At 40.3% G+C, this 21,714-nt stretch overlaps 1 protein-coding gene across 2 annotated transcripts in view; it reads right to left on the bottom strand.

Moving 5' to 3' along the window:
- Positions 1-16,287: 16,287 nt before the first annotated feature.
- The window catches only part of FBP1 (fructose-bisphosphatase 1), a 31,760-nt gene continuing 26,333 nt past the window's right edge, over positions 16,288-21,714 (bottom strand). The window contains exons 5-8 of one of the 2 annotated variants that reach the window (XM_069575590.1): positions 19,311-19,448; positions 18,190-18,309; positions 17,571-17,647; positions 16,288-16,616 (exon numbers count right to left, since the gene is read on the bottom strand). In XM_069575590.1, coding sequence (XP_069431691.1) covers positions 16,613-16,616; positions 17,571-17,647; positions 18,190-18,309; positions 19,311-19,448 — 339 coding nt within the window. In that variant the 3' untranslated portion in view covers positions 16,288-16,612. The remainder of the gene's footprint in view (positions 16,617-17,570; positions 17,648-18,189; positions 18,310-19,310; positions 19,449-21,714) is intronic. The other variant, XM_069575589.1, reaches the window with a different exon arrangement.

Genomic DNA, 21,714 nt, shown 5'->3' with positions numbered 1-21,714 from the left:
CACATAGGGATTGTTTCTTTGTGAGACCACATCTTCCTTTTTTCATGCCTCGATTGGCTTGATGCTTAAGCATCAGCTTTGTAGGTTAACAGAAAACAAAGATAAAAAGTAAAGAAAACAATTTCTACTTTACTATAACATAGTAATACCAAGTCTAGCTTTCAATGTATAAAAATATGAAGCAAGTGCTGTATACATTCTTCAAATGCAAAAATGAAGTTAAAGTGGGACTGGCATATATTGGACCCATATTTTCTTTTCTTTTTAAAAATTTTTACTTATATATCTGCATCAGGTCTCAGTTGCAGTTTGCAGATTTTTCTAGTTGCAGCACACCGGCTTTACAGCGTGTGTGAATTCCCTGGCCAGGGATCCAACCAGAGTCCCCTGCATTGGAAGGCAGATTCTTAACCACTGACATGCATGTATGCTAAGTCGCTTCAGTCATTTCCAACTCTTTGTGACCCTGTAGACTGTAGCCCTCTGTCCATGGGATTCTTCAGGCCAGAATACGGAGTGGCTTGCCATGCCCTTCTCCAGGGGATCCTCCCAACACAGGGATGGAATCCCCATCTCTTGCATCTCCTGCACTGGCAAGTGGATTCTTTGCCTCTGGCACCACCTGGGAAGCCCCCTTAACCACTGGAACACCAGAGAAATCCCTGAACTTATATGTTAATTATTTGGTACCCACTACACCATTTACCTATATTCTCATGATACTATGCTTTTTAAAAAAAATTTTTAAGGCTTTACATTTTAGGGTAGTTTAGGTTGACAGCAAAATTGAGAGGAGGTACTGAGATTCCTCATTTCCCAATGTAACCACACATGCACAGTCTCCCCTGTTATCAACATCACTCACCAGAATGGTATGGTACTTTGTTCACTTTTTTTTTTTTTTACAAAGAATGAACCTACATTAGCACAGCATTATCACTCAAAGACCATAATCTACCTTAAGGTTGTTGTTGTTGTTGTATATTCTGTGAGTCTGAACAAATGTATAATGACATACATCTATTATTATAATATATGTGGTATAATATGTGATATATATCACACAGAATAGTTTCACTGCCCTAAAAACCCTATGTGCTCTGCCTTTCATCTCTCCTTGCCACCTTATCCCTGGCAACCACCGATATTCTTATTGCCTCCATAGTTTTGCTTTCTCCAGAATGTCAAATAATTAGAAGCATACAGAAGATAGCCTTTTCAGATTGGCTGCTTTCATTTGGAAATAGATATTTAAGATTCCTTCATGTCTTTTCATTGCTTGATAGCTCATTTCTTTTAACAATGAATAATATCCTATTGTCTAGATATACCACAGTTTAGTTATTCACTCACCTACCAAAGGACATCCTGGTTGCTATTGCCTGCTCATCTTTATCAAAGATCAGTTGACTGTATTTATGGGGGTCTATTTCTGGTCTCTCTGTTCTATTCCATGGTCTATTCTTTTGCTAATACCACATTGTCTTAATTACTATAGTTTTACCTTAAGTCTTCAAGTCAGGTAGCATCAGTCCTCCAGCTTTTTCTTCTCATTCAATATTGTGTCTCTCCATATAAATTTTAGAATCAATTTGACAATATTTATAAAATAACTTGACTGGAATTGCATTGAATGTATAGAACAAGTTGGAAACACGTGACATCTTGATAATGTTGAGGCTTTCTATCCATTGATTTAGTTCTTTGATATTATTCATCAGAGTTTTAAGATTTTGTTTGTTAGACTTACACCATTTCATTTTTCAAGGTGTCAATGTCAATAGAAATATTTCTAATTTAAAATTCTACCTGTTCATTATTGGTATGTAGGAAAATGATTTACCTTTGTATAATATCCTTGAAGCCTGCAACCTTGCTATAATTGTTTAATAGTCCCAAGAGGGTTTTCTGTGTGTGTGTGTGTGTGTGTATCAATTCTTTTGGATTTTCTACATAGACTACAATGCCATCTGTGAACAAAAGCACTTTTCTATCTTCCTTCCCAATCTGTGTATCTTTTAGTTTATTTTCTTGCCATATTGCATTAGCAAGAAATTCCAGTATGACATTGAATAAGAGAGATGAGAGGGAACATCCTTGCCTTGTACCTGATCTTAACAGGAATGCTTTGAGCTTCTCATCATTAAATATAATATTATCTGTAGGGTTTCTGTAGATAATCTCTATCAATTGAGAAAATTCCCTTCTATCCCTGGTTTACTGAGAATTTCTATCTTAAATGGGTTTTGTCAAATGCTTTTTGTGCATCTATTGATATGATTATGTGATTTTTCTTTCTTAGTCTGTTATGTGATTTTCATTACTTAATTTTCAAATGTTGAGCCAGTCCGCTGTACCTGTGTAAGTCCCACTTGGTCATGGTATATAATTGTTTTTACAATTTTTTTTTAATTTTTACAATTTTTTTAATTTGATTTGCCAATATTCTGTTAAGAATTTTTGCATCAGGGAGGTCCTAAGATGGCAGAGGAATAGGACAAGGAGACCACTTTCTCCCCCACAAATTCATTGAAAGATCATTTGAACACTGAGCAAATTCCACAAAACAACTTCTGAATTCTGGCAGAGGAAATCAGGCACCCAGAAAGGCAGCTCATTGTCTTTGAAAGGAGTTAGGACAAAATATAAAAGATAAAAAGAGAGACAAAAGAGTTAGGGATGGAGACCCATCCCAGGAAGGGAGTCTTACAAGAGGAGAAGTTTCCAAACAACAGGAAACCCTCTCACTGGCAGGTCTGTGGGGAGTTTTGAAATCTCAGAGGGCAACATAACTGGGAGGAAAAATAAATAAATAAATAAAACCCACCAATTATGTGCCTAATGGCAACTCCCAGCACAGAAGTAGCCCAGACGCTCGCATCCACCACCAGCAAGCAGGAGCTGAACAGGGAGGCATGGGCTGCATTGCTTAGGGTAAGGACCAGGCCTGAATGTCCTGAGGGCAATCTGAGGGAGCTAAAGTGACATAGCAACCCAAACTATGGGATAGCCAGAGAGGGAGAGAGAAAAAAGAGAGAGAGAGAGAGAGAGAACTATTCCCGCAAAAAGCCCTAACCTAAGACACTGCCAGCCACTCACAGAACAAAGGACTGAGCGAATACCAGAGGAGAGCTAGCCAGCTGCGGACCCGCCCATCCCCCCGCAGGAGGCAGGGAGGCAGGCGGGCGGCAGCCAGAGCTGGAAAGGGGCAATCTCAGCCCCAGAAATGGCATCCTCTACCAAACTGCGAGCAGGCTCCTAGCTGCTAACCAAGACTTCGTGGGATTCTGGACAGTTGACGTCTGCCAGGAGGGTTGCAGCCAGAGATCAGCTGCCCACAAGAGACACACAGCACACCTGAGGCAGCGCGACTGCTGCGCACCCAGGAAGTCAAGCGGCTGGGACTGGGGAGGAAATAAGACGCACTGTACCTGGGAAGAGTGCGCTCACCAAGTACCTGGTTGCCTGGGCTGCTCAGACCTGGGAAGGGCACAAAACGCAGGCCCAACCGAGTCTGCGCCTTTGTGGAATACCCGAGAACCTGAACCTGAGTGGCTTAGACCTGGAAAGTGCACACAACCCAGGGCCTGTTTTAGACAGTTCCCCTGCAGAGCAACCTGGAGCCTGAGCAGTGTAGACTAGGAAAGCACACATGCCATGAGCAGGGGTAAACCCAGTGTGGCCGAGACACTGTGAGCACTCCCCACATACGCCAATGATACTTGTTTGCAATGTTCCTCCCTCCCCACAACACGACTGAACAAGTGAGCCTAAACAAGTGACCACCTTCGTCCACTTGTGTCAGGGCAGAAATCAGACACTGAAGAGACCTGCAAACAGAAGAAGCCAAAATAAACAGAGGGAACCGCTTTGGAAGTGACAGGTGCAACAGATTAAACTCCTGTAGTTAGCACCAACTACACTGGAAGGGGCCTACAGATCTTGAGAAGTATAAGCTGGAACAAGGAACTATCTGAAACTGAACTGACCCCATACTGCCCACAACAGCTCCAGAGAAATTCCTAGATATATTTTTACTATTATTATTTTTTTAATTTAAAAATTTTTAATTCCTCTATTACTCCTTTAATTTTCATTTTTATAACCTACTATTACCTTGCAAAAAAAATCCTATTTTTAAAGCAAACTTCATATATATTTTTTATAATTTTTGTGATTTTGTTTTGTTTTTTTAATATTGTATTTTTGAGAGTCTACCCTCTACTCTAGATTTTTAATCTTTGCTTTTTTGTATTTGTTATCACTTTTGTACCTTTAAGATCCAATCTTCAGTACCCATTTTTACATAGGAGTGTGATTACTCTTTCCCCCTTTTGACTCTCCTTTTTCTCCCCCAGGTAACCTCTATCTCCGCCCTCTCCCTTCTCTTCTCTACCCAACTCTGAATCTCTTAGTGTGTCCTGGGCTGTGGAGAACACTTAGGGAATTGATTACTGTCTAGATCTGTCTCTCCTTTTGACTCCCCCTTTTCTCCTCCTGATCACCTCTATCTCCTCCCTCCCTCTTCTCTTCCCTATATAACTCTGTGAATGTCTCTGAGTGTTTCAGATTGTGGAGAGCACATAGGGAGTTGATTACTGGCTAGACTGCTCTCTCCCCTTTTGATTCCCCCTCTTCTCCTTCTGGTCACATCTATCTCCCTCCTCTCTCTTCTCTTTTCCATGTAACTCTGTGAACCTCTCTGGCTGTCCCTCACTGTGGAGAATCTTTTCACCATTAACCTAGATGTTTTATCATCAGTCCTGTACGGATGGAGAAGTCTTGAGGCTACTGTAAGAGTAAGACTGAAAACCAGAGGCAGGAGGCTTAAGTCCAAAACCTGAGAACACCAGAGAACTCCTGACTGCAGGGAACATTTATTGATAAGAGCTCATCCAAAAGCCTCCTTACCTACACTGAAACCAAGCACCACCCAAGAGCCAACAAGTTCCAGAGCAAGACATACCATGCAAATTCTCTAGCAACACAGGAAAATAGCTCTGAGCTTCAATATACAGGCTGCCCAAAGTCACACCAAACCCATAGACATCTCAAAACTCACTACTGGACACTTCATTGCACTCCAGAGAGAAGATATCCAGCTCCACCCACCAGAACACTGATATAAGCTTCCCTAACCAGGAAACCTTGACAAGCCACTCATCCAGCTCCACTTACAGGGAGGAACCTCCACAAAGAAGAGGAAACACAAACTTCCAGAATACAGAAAGGCCATCCCAAACACAGCAATTTAAACAAGATGAAAAGGCAAAGAAATACTCAGCAGGTAAAGGAACATGATAAATGCCCACCAAACCAAACAAAAGAGGAGGAGATAGGGAATCTACCTGGAAAATAAAAGGGAGTTACAGATAAATAGCCTGGAGAAAAGATTGGGAACATGCAAGAAATGTTTAACAAGGACCTAGAAGAAATTTTAAAAGACTTAATCAATAATGAATAATGCAATAAATGAGATCAAAAACACTCTGGGGGGAAACAACAGTAGAATAAAGGAGACAGAAGATATGATAACTGAAGTAGAAGATAGAATGGTAGAAATAAATGAAGCAGAGAGGAAAAAAGAATTAAAAGAAATGAGGACAACCTCAGAGACCTCTGGGACAATGTTAAATGCCCCAAGATTCGAATCATAGGAGTCCCAGAAGAAGACAAAAAGAAAGGCCATGAGAAAATACAAGAGGAGATAATAGTTGAAAACGTCCCTAAAATGGGGAAGGAAATAGTCACCCAACGCCAAAACTCAAAGAATCCCAAACAGGATAAGCCCAAGGTGAAACACCCAGAGACACATATTAATCAAATTAACAAAGATCAAACACAAAGAACAAATATTAAAAGCAGCAATAGAAAAACAACAAATAACACACCAGGGGATTCCCATAAGGATAACAGCTGATCTTTCAATAGAAACTCTTCAGGCCAGAAGGGAATAGCAGGACATACTTAAAGTGATGAAAGAGAAAAATCTACAACCCAGATTACTGTACCCAGCAAGGATCTCATTCAAATATGAAGGAGAAATCAAAAGTTTTACAGATAAGAAAAAGCTGAGAGAATTCAGCACCACCAAAGCACCTATTCAACAAATGCTAAAGGATCTTCTCTAGAAAGAAAAAACAGAAAGGGTGTATAAACTTGAACCCCAAACAACAAAATAAATGGCAATGGGATCATACTTATCAATAATAACCTTAAATGTAAATGGGTTGAATGCCCCGACCAAAAGACAAAGACTGGCTGAATGGATACAAAAACAAGACCACTATATATGCTGTCTACAAAAGACCTGCCTCAAAACAAAGGACACATACAGACTGAAAGTGAAGGGCTGGAAAAAGATATTTCATGCAAATGGAGACCAAAAGAAAGCAGGAGTAGCAATACTCATATCAGATAAAATAGACTTTAAAATAAAGGCTGTGAAAAGAGACAAAGAAGGACACTACATAATGATCAAAGGATCAATCCAAGAAGAAGACATAACAATGGTAAATATATATGCACCCATCATAGGAGCACCGCAATATATAAGGCAAATGAAAACAAGTATGAAAGGGGAAATTAACAATAACACAATAATAGTGGGAGACTTTAATACCCCACTCACACCAATGGATAGAACTAAACAGAAAATTAACAAGGAAACACAAACTATAAATGATACAATAGAGCAGTTAGACCTAATTGATATCTATAGGACATTTCACCCCAAAACAATAAATTTCACTTTTTTCTCAAGTGCACACAGAACCTTCTCCAGGATAGATCACATCCTGGGCCATAAATCTAGCCTTGGTAAATTCAAAAATATTTGAAATCATTCCAAGCATCTTTTCTGACCACAATGCAGTAAGATTAGGTGTCAATTACAGGAAAAAAAACTATTAAAAATTCCAGCATATGGAGGGTAAACAACACGCTGCTGAATAACCAACAAATCACAGAAGAAATCCAAAAAGAAATCAAAATATGCATAGAAATGAATGAAAATGAAAACACAATAACCCAAAACCTATGGGACACTGTAAAAGCAGTGCTAAGGGGAAGGTTCATAGCAATACAGGCTTACTTCAAGAAACAAGAAAAAGGTCAAATAAATAACCTAACTCTACCCATGAAGCAACTAGAAAAGGAAGAAATGAAGAACCCCAGGGGTCAGTAGAAGGAAAAAAATCTTAAAAATTGGGGCAGAAATAAATGTAAAAGAAACAAAAGAGACCATAGTAAAAATCAACAATTCTAAAGGCTGGTTCTTTAAGATGATAAATAAAATTGACAAACCATTAGCCAGACTCATCAAGAAACAAAGGGAGAAAATTCAAATCAACAAAACTAGAAATGAAAATGGAGAAATCACAACAGACAACACAGAAATACAAGGGATCATAAGAGGCTACTATCAGCAACTATATGCCAATAAAATGGACAACTTGGAAGAAATGGATAAATTCTTAGAAAAATACAACTTTCCAAAACTGAACCAGGAAGAAATAGAAAATCTTAACAGAACCATCACAAGCACAGAAATCAAAACTGTAATCAGAAATCTTCCAGCAAACAAAAGCCCAGGCCCAGACAGCTTCACAGCTGAATTCAACCAAAAATTTAGAGAAGAGCTAACACCTATCCTACTGAAATTCTTCCAGAAAATTGCAGAGGAAGGTAAACTTCCAAACTCATTCTATGAGGCCACCATCACCCTAATACCAAAACCAGACAAAGATTCCACAAAAAAAGAAAACTACAGGCCAATATCACTGATGAACATAGATGCAAAAATCCTTAACAAATTCTAGCAAACAGAATCGAACAATATTAAAAAGATCATACATCCAGTGGGCTTTATCCCAGGGATGCAAGGATTCTTTAATATCTGCAAATCAATCAATGTAATAGACCACATTAACAAATTGAAAGATAGAAACCATATGATTATCTCAATAGATGCAGAGAAAGCCTTTGACAAAATTCAACATCCATTTACGATTAAAAAAAAAAAAACCCACCAGAAAGCAGGAATAAATGGAACATACCTCAACAAAATAAAAGCTATATATGACAAACCCACAGCAAACATTATCCTCGATGGTGAAAAATTGAAAGCATTTCCCTTAAAGTCAGGAGCAAGAAAAGGGTGCCCACTTTCACCACTACTATTCAACATAGTTTTGGAAGTTTTAGTCACAACAATCAGAAAAGAAAAATAAATAAAAGGAATCCAACTTGGAAAAGAAGTAAAACTCTCACTGTTTTCAGATGACATGATCCTCTACATAGAAAATGCTAAAGACCCCACCAGAAAATTACTAGAGCTAATCAATTAATATAGGAAAGTTGCAGGATACAAAATTAACACAGAGAAATCCTTTGCATTCCTATACACTAACAATGAGAAAATAGAAAGAGAAATAAAGGAAACAATTCTATTCACCATTGCAATGAAAAAAATAAAATACTTAGGAATATATCTACCTATATATAGAAAACCTAGACCTATATATAGAAAACTATAAATCACTGTTGAAAGAAATCAAAGAGGACACAAATAGATGGAGAAATATACCATGTTCATGGATCAGAAGAATCAATATAATGAAAATGAGTATAATACTCAAAGCAATCTATAGATTCAATGCAATCCCTATCAAGTTACCAATGGTATTTTTCACAAAACTAGAACAAATAATTTCATAATTTGTATGGAAATACAAAAACCTAGAGTAGCCAAAGCAATCTTGAGAAAGAAGAATGGAACTGGAGGAATCAACCTGCCTGATTTCAGGCTATACTACAAAGCTACAGTCATCAAGACAGTATGGTACTGGCATAAAGACAGAAATATAGATCAGTGGAACAAAATAGAAAGCCCAGAGATATATCCACACACCTATGGAGGATACCTTATCTTTGACAAAGGAGGCAAGAATATACAATGGAGAAAAGACAATCTCTTTAACAAGTGGTGCTAGGAAAACTGGTCAACCACTTCTAAAAGAATGAAACTAGAACACTTTCTAACACCATACACAAAAATAAACTCAAAATGGTTTAAAGATCTAAATGTAAGACAGAAACTATAAAACTCCTAGAGGAAAACATAGGCAAAACACTCTCCAACATAAATCATAGCAGGATCCTCTATGACTCACCTCCCAGAATATTGGAAATAAAAGCAAAAATAAACAACTGGGACCTAATTAAACTTAAAAGCTTTGGCACAAAGAAGGAAAATATAAGCAAGGTGAAAAGACAGCCTTCAGAATGGGAGAAAATAATAGCAAATGAAGCAACAGACAAAGAATTAAACTCAAAAATATACAAGCAACACATGCAGCTCAATTCCAGAAAAATAAATGACCTAATCAAAAAATGGGCCAAAGAACTAAACAAACTAAAGAACTAAAGAAAGACTAAAGAACTAAACAGACTAAACATTTCTCCAAAGAAGACATACAGATGGCTAACAAACACATGAAAGGATGATCAACATCACTCATTATCAGAGAAATGCAAATCAGGAACACAATGAGATACCATCTCTCACCAGCCAGAATGGCTGCTATCCAAATATCTCAGATCAGTTCAGTTCAGTCACTCAGTCGTGTCTGACTCTATGCGACCCCATAAACTGCAGCATACCAGGCCTTCCTGTCCATGACCAACTCCCAGAGTTCACTCAAACTCACGTCCATTGAGTCGGTGATGGCATCCAGCCATCTCATCCTCTGTCGTCTCCTTTTCCTCCTGCCCCCAATCCCTCCCAGCATCAGAATTTTTTTCCAATGAGTCAACTCTTCGCATGAGGTGGTCAAAGTACTGGAGTTTCAGCTTTAGTATCATTCCTTCCAAAGAACACCCAGGACTGATCTCCTTCAGGATAGACTGGTTGGATCTCCTTGCAGTCCAAGGGACTCTCAACAGTCTTCTAAAACACCACAGTTCAACAGCATCAATTCTTCAGCACTCAGCTTTCTTCACAGTCCAACTCTAACATCCATACATGACCACTGGAAAAACCATAGCCTTGACTAGATGGACCTTTGTTGGCAAAGTAATGTCTTTGTTTTTCAATATGCTATCTAGGTTGGTCATACCTTTCTTTTCAAGGAGTAGGCATCTTTTAATTTCATGGCAGCAGTCACCATCTGCAGTGATTTTGGAGCCCAGAAAAATATAGTCTGACACTGTTTCCCCATCTATTTCCCATGAAGTGATGGGACCAGATGTCATGATCTTCGTTTTCTGAATGTTGAGCTTTAAGCCAACTTTTTCACTCTCCTCTTTCACTTTCATCAAGAGGCTTTTCAGTTCCTCTTCACTTTCTGCCATAAGGCTGGTGTCATCTGCATATCTGAGGTGATTGATATTTTTCCCAGCAATCTTGATTCCAGCTTGTGCTTCTTCCAGCCCAGCATTTCTCATGATGGACTTTACATAGAAGTTAAATAAGCAGGGTGACAATATACAGCCTTGACATACTCCTTTTCCCATTTGGAGCCAGTCTGTTGTTCCATGTCCAGTTCTAACTGTTGCTTCCTGACATGCATATAGGTTTCTCAAGAGACAGGTCAGGTGGTCTGGTATTTCCATCTCCTGAAGAATTTTCCACAGTTTATTGTGATCCACACAGTCAAAGGCTTTGGCATAGTCAATAAAGCAGAAATAGATGTTTTTCTGGAACTCTATTGCTTTTTCCATGATCCAGGGGATGTTGGCAATTTGACCTCTGGTTCCTCTGCCTTTTCTAAAACCAGCTTGAACATCTGGAAGTTCACAGTTCATGTGTTGCTGAAGCCTGGCTTGGAGAATTTTGAGCATTACTTTACTAGCATGTGAGATGAGTGCAGTTGTGTGGCAGTTTGAGCATTCTTTGGCATTGCCTTTCTTTGGGATTGGAATGAAAACTGACCTTTTCCAGTCCTGTGGCCACTGCTGAGTTTTCCAAATTTGCTGGTATATTGAGTGCAGCACTTTCACAGCATCAGCTTTCAGGATTTGAAACAGCTCCACTGGAATTCCATCACCTCCACTAGCTTTATTCGTAGTGGTGCTTTCTAAAGCCCACTTGACTTCACATTCCAGCATGTCTGGCTCTAGATGAGTGATCACACCATCATGATTATCCGGGTCATGAAGATCTTTTTTGTACAGTTTTTCTGTGTATTCTTGCCACCTCTTCTTAATATCTTCTGCTTCTGTTAGGTCCATAACATTTCTGTCCTTTATGTAGGAATCAGCAAACTAAAATGGACTGGAATGGGTGAATTTAACTCAGATGACCATTATATCTACTACTGTGGGACGGAATCCCTCAGAAGAAATGGAGTAGTCATCATGGTCAACAAAAGAGTCCAAAATGCAGTACTTGGATGCAATCTCAAAAATGACAGAATGATCTCTGTTCGCCTCCAAGGCAAACCATTCAATATCACAGTTATCCAAGTCTATGCCCCAACCAGTAACGCTGAAAAAGCTGAAGTTGAACGGTTTTATGAAGACATACAAGATCTTTTAGAACTAACACACAAAAAAGATGTCCCTTTTCATTATAGGGGACTGGAATGCAAAAGTAGAAAGTCAAGAAACACCTGGAGTAACAGGCAAATTTGGCCTTGGAATACAGGATGAAGCAGGGCAAAGGCTAATAGAGCTTTGCAAGAGAATGCACTGGTCAAAGCAAACACCCTCTTCTAACAACATAAGAGAAGACTCTACACATGGACATCACCAGGTGGTCAACACTGAAATCAGATTGATTATATTCTTTGCAGCCAAAAATGGAGAATCTCTATACAGTCAGCGAAAACAAGACTGGGAGCTGACTGTGGCTCAGATCATGAGTTCCTCATTGCCAAATTCAGACTTAAATTGAAGAAAGTAGGGAAAAACATTAGACCATTCATGTATGACCTAAATCAAATCCCTTATGATTATACAGTGAAGGGAGAAGTAGATTTAAGGGACTAGATCTGATAGATAGTGTGCCTGATGAACTATGGAATGAGGTTCATAACATTGTACAGAGGACAGGGATCAAGACCATCCCCATGGAAAAGAAATGCAAAAAAGCAAAATGTCTGTCTGGGGAGGCCTTACAAATAGCTGTGAAAAGAAGAGAAGTGAAAAGCAAAGGAGAAAAGAAAAGATATAAGCATCTGAATGCAGAGTTCCAAAGAATAGCAAGAAGAGATAAGAAAGCCTTCCTCGGTGATCAATGCAAAGAAATAGAGGAAAACAACAGAACGGGAAAGACTAGAGATCTCTTCAACTAGTACAGCCACTATAGAGAACACTGTGGAGATTCCTTAAAAAACTGGAAATAGAACTGCCTTATGACCCAGCAATCCCACTGCTGGGCATACACATCGAGGAAACCAGAATTGAAAGAAACACGTGTACCCCAATGTTCATCACAGCACTGTTTATAGTAGCCAGGACATGGAAGCAACCTAGATGTCCATCAGCAGATGAATGGATAAGAAAGCTGTGGTACATATACACAATGGAGTATTACTCAGCCATTAAAAAGAATACATTTGAATCAGTTCTAATGGAGTGGATGAAACTGGAGCCTATTATACAGAGTGAAGTAAGCCAGAAAGAAAAACACCAATACAGTATACTAACACATATATATGGAATTTAGAAAGATGGTAACAATAACCCTGTATGTGAGACAGCAAAAGAGACACAGATGTATAGAACAGTCTTTTGGACTCTGTGGGAGAGGGAGAGAGTGGGATGATTTGGGAGAATGGCATCGAAACATGTATACTATCCTATAAGAAACGAATCGCCAGTCTAGGTTCGATGCAGGATACAGGATGCTTGGGGCTGGTGCACTGGGATGACCCAGAGAGATGGTATGGAGAGGGAGGTGGGAGGAGGGTTCAGGATTGGGAACACATGTACACCTGTGGTGGATTCATGTTGATGTTTGGCAAAACCAATACAGTATTGTAAAGTAAAATTAAAAAAATATAAAATAAAAATAAATAAATAAACAGAAACATATCAATATGCTTTAAACTAAAAAAAGAAAAAAGAAAATTAGATACCAAGGGGACATTTCATGCAAAGATGGGCTCAATAAAGGACAGAAATTCAAAAGTCTACAAACTATAAATGCTGGAGAGAGTATGGAGAAAAGGGAACCCTCTTACACTGTTTGTGGGAATGCAAACTAGTACAGCCACTATGGAGAACAGTGTGGAGATCCCTTAAAAAACTGGAAATAGAATTGCCACGTGATCTAGCAATCCCACTGTTGGGCATATACACTGAGGAAACCAGAATTGAAAGAGACACGTGTACCCCAATGTTCATCATGGCACTGTTTATAATAGCCAGGATGTGCAAGCAACCTAGATGTCCATTGGCAGACAGATGGCTAAGAAAGCTGTGGTACATATACACAATGGAATAATACTCGGCCATTAAAAAGAATACATTTGAATCAGTTCTAATTTGGTGGATTAAATCGGAGCCTATTATACAGAGTGAAGTCAGAAAGAGAGACACCAATACAGTATACTAACACATATATATGGAATTTAGAAAGATGGTAATGATAACCCTATATGCAGGACAACAAAAAAGACACAGATGTATAGAAGAGTCTTTTGGACTCTGTGGGAGAAGGCGAGGGTGGGATGATTTGAGAGAATAGCATTGAAACATGTATATTATATTTGAAACAGATCGCCAGTCCAGGTTTGATGCACGAGACAGGGTGCTCAATGCTGGCACACTGGGATGACCTGGAGGAATGGAATGGGGAGGGAGGTGGGAGGGGGGTTCATTATGGGGAACACATGTACACCAATGGCTGATTCATGTCAATGTATGGCAAAAACCACTACAGCATTGTAATTAGCCTCCAATTAAAATAAATTTTTAAAAATTAAAAATTAAAAAAAATTAAAAATGAGAATGCTGCAAATATAAAAATAAAAAGAATTTTTGCATCTTTGTTTACAGGAGGTATGGGTATATAGTTTTCTTTTCTTGTAATGTTTTTGCCTGATTTTAGTACTAGAGGAATGTTGTCCTCATTGAATGAGTTAGGAAGCATTTCCTCATCTTCTATTCTCTGAAAGAGATTGCAAAGACTTGGTATTATTTTTTCCTTAAATTTTTGGTAGAATTCACTAGTAAACTTTACATGCCTCCTGAGAAATCTGTATGTAGGTCAAGAAGCAACAGTTAGAACTGGACATGGAACAACAGACTTGTTTCAAATTGGGAAAAGGGTATGTCAAAACTGTATATTGTCATCTTGCTTATTTAACTTCTATGCGGAGTACATCATGCGAAATGCTGGACTGGATGAAGCACCAGATGGAATTAGGATTGCAGAGAGAAATATCAATAACCTCTGGTACGCAGATGACACCATCCTTATGGCAGAAAGCGAAGAAGAACTAAAGAGCCTTTTGATGAAAGTGAAAGAGGACAGTGAAAAAGCTGGCTTAAAATTCAACATTCAAAAAACTAAGATGATGGCATCTGGTCCCATCACTCATGGCAAATAGATATGGAAACAGTGGCAGACTTTTTTTCTTGGGCTCCAAAATCACTGCAGATGGTGACCACAGCCATGAAATGAAAAGACGTTTGCTCTTGGAAGAAAAGTTATGACCAACCTAGGCAGCATATTAAAAAGCAGAGACGTTATTTTGCCAACAAAGGTCAATCTAGTCAAAGCTATGGTTTTTTGAGTAATCATGTACGGATGTGAGAGTTGGACTATAAAGAAAGCTGAGCACCAAAGAATTGCTTTTAAACTGTGGTGTTGGAGAAGACTCTTGAGAGTCCCTTGGACTACAAGGAGATCCAACCAGTCAATCCTAAAGGAAATCAGTCCTGAATATCCATTGGAAGGACTGATGCTGAAGCTGAAACTCCAATACTTTGGCCACCTGATGCGAAGAACTGACTCATGGGAAAAGACACTGTTCTGACAGAACAGTGGCTCAGGCACTCAGACTTTTGTCCTGTCGTTGTCATACTGTCATTGAAACACATGACGTTTAATGCATGGAAGTAAAAGAGTGGATGAAAAATTATTCATTGGGTTTTCAAAATAGAATTAATATGCATTATTTCCACCTACATTCCATTGGCAAAATCTTAATAAATGTGGAGCTTAAGAAAGTCCAGATATTTCTTAACATGTGGTATAACATGCTATAATCTTGGAATTCTAGTCCAAAAAGAACCAAAGTCTGCTAAGGGAGAAACTATTTTTATGGAAAGCCTAACAGAAACATAATTGTTTGCAACAAATTGTATTTCTTTAAATCTTTTTATGATGAATCCTTTTGTTTATGGAATTAAACCTTATGAATTATTACATATGTTAATTCAATGAAGTGTTACATTTTTATAGAAAACTTATCACTGAGTAATAACATAAACCTTCATTTGTGACTTGGATGGTTACACCCAGATTCAGGAGGCCAAGAGGTCCTAGATCTCATTAGGTACCACCACTAACTTATCAATTCTCCAGTTCCAAGGAGGGCTTAAACAACCTTACTTGGGTTTGTTCTGCACACCCAGAAAAGAACACATAGGAGAACTGATGTGGTAACTCCGAGTTCAATGTCCAGATTGCTTGGGTTCATAACCCAGCTCAGTTGCTTGTTGGCTAGAGACCTTGAGCAGAGACCTCATCTATCGATCCTCTGGGCTTCCCTGATAGCTCAGTTGGTAAAGAATCCACCTGCAATGTAAGAGACACCAGTTTGATTCCTGGGTCAGGAAGATCTGCTGGAGAAGGGATAAGTTACCCACTCCATTTTTCTTGGGCTTCCCTTGTGGCTCAGCTGGTAAAGAATCTACCTGTAATGCAGGAGACCTGGGTCAATCCCTGGATTGGGAAGATCCCCTGGAGATGGGAAAGGCTACCCACTCCAGTATTCTGACCTGGAGATTTCCATGGACTGTATAGTCCATGGGGTCACAGAGTCGGACATGACTGAGCAAACTTCACTTTACTTTACTCAGTCCTCTATCTCATAATCTGTGAAATGGGTTATTCACAGTACCTAATTCATAAAGTCATTGTGAAGATTAAATGAATTATCTAATGTTATAGGCATTAGCTAATATTATTACTATTATTTGGCACAAAACAATGAAGAATTTTTTTAAGAAAAAGGACTAATATGTTTATTTCTTCTCTATCCATTCAGAATATATTTTGACCCTGTAGCATTACCGATTTAGCATTTTGGTTAAGTAGTGCATTACACAGCATTTGATGGTGAAAGGCGCCATACTTTTTATTTCTATGACTAGGAATGTATGGTGAACAGTCAGAATGTGGTAACACTATGTGAGATAAAAGGTCCAGATAAAAGGCAATTCCATTTGGTGTGGGCAAGGCCCACACTTCATTTAGCAGTGTACTTCTTATATATCTCCAGGAACTCAGTCACATCTTCAGGAGATCCCAAGATGATGGGCACCTTCTGATGGATGTCAGTGGGAACAATGTCCAGCACGGCTTCCTTCCCAGTGGTAGCCATTCCTCCTGCCTTCTCTATGACATAGGCCATGGGGTTACACTCATACAGTAGTCTCAGCTGGAAAACAAGAGCAGCATCCTCACACCAGAACATATTACACAGAAAAGAGACTTGTTCCATAGCAAAGTAGTGCAGAGCCGATCCAAGGTAACTGATACTTTCCCTTACCTTCCGTGAGGTTGTAAAAGATCCCCCATGAGGTTGTGTGTTAAGACTGAATGGTTAATTTAATCATTTGGTTAAGTTAAGCCATCCATCAAGGGCCAGCAATAGATTGCCAGATGCATGTGAGGCAGACCACCTGGACTCAGGACTGAATGACATTTTGGCAGAACCGATGGTTCCCTTCTCTTTATAGCCCAGAGACTGGACCTAATGAGTGATTCTGTGTGTTTTGGATGGACCTTTGCCTATTCTAAAAGCATTTAAAGTCCATGGCAGTGTCTGGCTGCAGACATCTGGAAAGCAGACAGGCTCCTCCGAACAGTATAATATTGTTTGCAACTCTGTACACATTCCTCTTACAATTCTCCTAAGGCTTGGGGGTTGGGATTTAGTATGCTATACATCTCGGCATTTACTTTTAAATATTAACTTTTTTATTGTATGCATTTTCATGCAGTCTGCCTACTGAGTAGACAGCTTTTTGCAGGTGTTTCCTGACTCTATTTCCATACAGGTGTCAGGGTCAGATCTCCAAAGCTGAAAATAAAAAGGGGGGAGGAACCCCAATATTTACATAAAGGAACAATTTTTTGAGGCATTAGAGAAAAGTGCTATAAAGCAGGCTAATCACATAGGTTGGGATGTCACAGGGGGCTATGATAAGAGTGGTGTTTTAAGTAAATAAGAACATCCTTGGTGAACTGGACACCACATGCCATAAACAGAGATCTGGTCATATCCGAAATACATCAATTTATAACTATCTGATGGGGATCGTTGTTCCTTCTCATATTAAAAAAGGGGGGGGGCACAAAAGGACTCTACTTGAGAAGCAAACACACTGACCCTCTGTGTAGGAGAAAAATGGCACATCCTTTCATTAGCATGAGCAAGCACAGCCCATCCCATGGCTTCCAGGAAGCCTGTAGGCAAGAGACCAATGCATCAGTAACAGCTCACCTGAAAGCTCTAGGTGTCCCCAGAGATTCTTTCCTTCCATAGAAAGGTATCATTTTCTAAGCAGCAAATGTCAGCTCACTAAGTTATTTCAATTTTTTGCCTTTTGAAAAAGCAATCAAAGAAAACCTCTGTGTGGGATACATATGTGATTTGCTGCCTTGGTAATGAGGTTGGACTGTTTCATTTCACTTTATGAATGGAATTCATTTTGTCCAAGCCAAACCACATACCCACTGGAAGCATTAAGCACTTTCAGTCCCCTCCGACCATAACATCTTTACTTATCTTTAGCAACAGAAGGGCTCTCAAGAGATCATTTTTACCTGATACCACCTGACATTAACCAGGACAGCCTTTAATCTAGAAAAGAATATGCCATATACATCCTTTGCAATCTACTGCAGAGCATAACAGCTTCCATGATCCTTCTTTCTTCCTCAGTCAAATCCCCTGGGCTGCAAATGAAATCTACTGCTGCTCCACCACTCTTTGGGGATTTATTTACCTTTCCACTGGGGCTTTTCTTGTTAGCTGGATACATAAAGATCCCTCCATAGACTAGGGTGCGGTGTACATCAGCTACCATGGAGCCCACATACCTGGAGCCATAGGGGGCTGAGTTGTCCTATAAGGTGAAGACCAGCAATAATTAGGGTTATAGAAAAGAGAGTTTTCTTTCTGTCCTCTATGCTTATTCGATTCAGCAATCAAACAGAGCACCTTTTTTGAGGTGTGTATTTAGTGATGAAAATCTGTTCCCAAGAAGCAGAAAATGGGAATAATGGAGACAGCCTCTTACATCTCATAGTAGCTCAGCTTACCCAAGGAGGCCCCGAGGAGAATGGGGCAGATTCGGGCTCTGGGGTGGGGCAGGCATTTAGCAGGATCTGGCAGGAAGAAGGATTCTGTGGAGCTGAGCAGCAGGGACAAGGGTGAGGTTTGCATCTCACAGGAGCAGGAACTGCTCAGGCAAAGGAGAAGCTGTCTGCCTTGGGCCCAGGGAGAAGCCTGGTGCCGCTGGGGCAGAAGGCATCTCTAGGGAGAGGTGGAAGGAGAGATGATAAAGCTGGAGAGAGAGCCTGGGAGTCAGCTCCAAGGGCCCCAAGTGGGATACTAATAGCATTTGGGCTTCGTCCACAGAACACAGCAGCCTCTAGTGGTGTCAAGCTAGAATAGGACAAAATTGGATTTTCCCACATAGGACCAGCCATTTCTTCTCTTCGTTTTCAGTGATTTGTAACCTCTTTAGAGAGCTACTACAATAGAGGCTTAATCTAGAGATGACACAGAAATCCATCCAGTGCTGTGGGGCTGGGGCCTGGGGTGCAAGAATCACGTTTGTACCAACTGAGATCACGGACCCCAGAAGTGAATGTGTTTTATTGCCACAACGTCATTCACCTGGCTGACATGATCATCCTGATTTTCTTCGGTCAAGAGAAAGTGACAGAGGGGTGATGTCCCAGGACGGGGTTTCCAGTCCCCAGTACCTGAGTGGGAACTTAACCATAGGAGTCAGTGCACAGTGGAGTCCACTTACTTCCACCCCATCCCCCACCTTTCCTCTCCAGGGTAAATCATGAATCAACACATTTCTGAAAGCTCAGGGACCATCTCCTCACTTACTGGGGGGAACTTCTTCCTCTGGACATATTCGGTGAGGGCAGGATCAAAGTCCTTCGCATAGCCCTCATTGAGGCTGTAGATGCTCCCTTTCTTTTTGATCTTCACATCCCTGTCCACCAAAATGAACTCTCCAATGGCCTGTGAAACAGAAAGGAAAGTGAAGAGGTGAAGATGTCTCCTCCAGGCCTACAGGAGAGGGTCGCAGATCAGGTTGGGGGAATGGGGGGCTCAAGGCCTGAGGTCACGCCTGTGCTTCAATACATGCTTCAGTACAAAGAGCTTGGATTTTGTTTTTTCAACTGAAGTGTAATTGACATAAGATTATGTTAGTCTCAGGTATACAACATAACACTTCCATATTTGTGTATGTATGTTGTGAAATGATTTACCAGCAAGAGAAATCCTTGGCCTGGGAAAGGTGTGCCTTTGGGAAAAAAAGAAAAAGATGAGACTAGAGCTAGGATATCAGGAGAAGAGATGGGCACCCAGTGTTCATGGCTGCTCTTATCTTCGCTTTCCGGTTTTTGTTTCTGTCTTGAGGTCATTTTCCCCAAGTACCCTGAGTTTACCGCATGTATAACTTCCAATGCCTTTGCTCACTGATCTGAAGACTGTTTCTCAGAACTCAAGCTTCCGCAAAGTCCCAGCACTAAGACGATGCCTTGAGGGCTTAGATTCTTCAATGTTAATGTTAAGTTGCTTCAGTCAACTGACTCTGAGATTCTGTGGACTGTATAGCCTGCCAGGCTCCTCTGTCCATAGGGTTCTCCAAGCAAGAATACTGGAGTGGGTTGCCATTTGGGAGATTTGAATTTGGGAAAACAGTCTCACATCACTACTGGAGCTCTGGACTGTTTGGGGCTTCTCCATGTCCCTGATAAGAGAGTGATTGAGGCTCTACCCATCTGAGAAGGAAGTTGCTCCAGAGACAGGCAAATTAAGAAGGGAGGCCCTCCCATGGACACATCTCTCCCTAGCCACTTATTCCCATAGCAAAGCTTGGTTCCTGCCAATATGGAGCACATTGGAACTAGAGAGGAAGGGAGGGGGGAGAGAGGAGTGTAGGGAGAGAAAAGAGATGAGAATTAACAGTGGTCACTGAAAGGTACCATTGTGGGTGATTTCTTTTTTTTTTTTTTTCTCCTTTATGAGTTTTTTGGTGAAAGTCTAGAAAATGAAGCCACTGCACAAGTGCTCATGACGCCATGCTTCACAGTCACCTCACCCTGGTACCTGGCCAAAGCATCCTACCCATGGAGGGGTGAGTCTCTTGTACATGAAGAAAAGAGACTGAAAAGCCTTTCTTACTTTAAAGCTTGCTAGAGAGGCACATAAAGCTGTTGCAGTCTTTTTAGCAGAAACTGTCAGCCAAAATGAAATGATTAGAGGCTCGCCCCCCCCCACCCCCCACTCCGCAGGCATGGGGAGCAGAGGCTTTGTCAGCAATGGGGAGGGCACCCAGCAGGAAGGAGGGCAGCCAGCCTGCACCGTTCTTTCAAACACTGAGTGCCCACTAGGCATGAGGACAGCAAGAGACTATGAAACACACAGAAACTTACTCCCAGACAGAACATCTGCAATCTTGAAACAAGAAGAGATTTAATGTTTCCATCAGTCAAAGGTAATAGAGAAGTCACCAGAAGAATGTCTGGGGAAGAGGTAAATGCCCAGCAAGAGGATAAATTCACAAACATCAGTGATTTCGGAAACCAATCCCTGGGGTCAGTGTGAACTTTGCTCTGGGTCTGCCACTGTTTTCCACTGAAATAACGTCCTTTGGAGGCTTGAACTAGTGCCATTTCCCTACCTTTGTTTATTTGTTAAGTACCAGTATGCCAAGGAGCCAAAGTCCAGTTGTGCAACAGTACATAGGACAAAGGCAGCCTGCGTTCCAATTTCTACGACCTGCCACCCACACACCCTGAGGCCCCCCCACCAGCAGCCTGCTCCTCACAGGATTCCAGTAGGTAATGGTACCTAGTGTTCAGTTTGTTAGCAAAATGCACCAAATAAATAAAGTGCTTCATTAAATGTTATCTGAGGACATTTCTAAAACTGAAAGGTTATTTACAAACGCAATTCTTTTTCCCTTGGGACACTTGACCAAAGGCATACCTATTGAAGATGATTCTATGGAGTCCATATCAAAGGTGGGTTTAATTGGGCAAAGTATTTAAAGAGAGTTCTTTGCCTGGTTTATCTGCTCTGTTAAAACTGTCATCTAACAGAGTAAATAAACAACCCTAATTAATAGACATATGGAAGAAATTATCCTCAAATTAAAATTGCTAATGAATATTTTTCATGACACCTTGGGCTCCTCTTCATGAGGGAGTTTCCTCTATAAGGTAGACTAAGAAATTATCTTCATTTCCTTATTTCCACTACCTCAAGCTCATCAAAG

The sequence above is a fragment of the Ovis canadensis genome, chromosome 2, assembly GCF_042477335.2.
Source record: "Ovis canadensis isolate MfBH-ARS-UI-01 breed Bighorn chromosome 2, ARS-UI_OviCan_v2, whole genome shotgun sequence".
Classification (NCBI taxonomy): Eukaryota; Metazoa; Chordata; class Mammalia; order Artiodactyla; family Bovidae; genus Ovis; species Ovis canadensis.
Note: the sequence above shows the minus strand (reverse complement) of the source record. Positions and strands in the feature narration are given on the sequence as shown.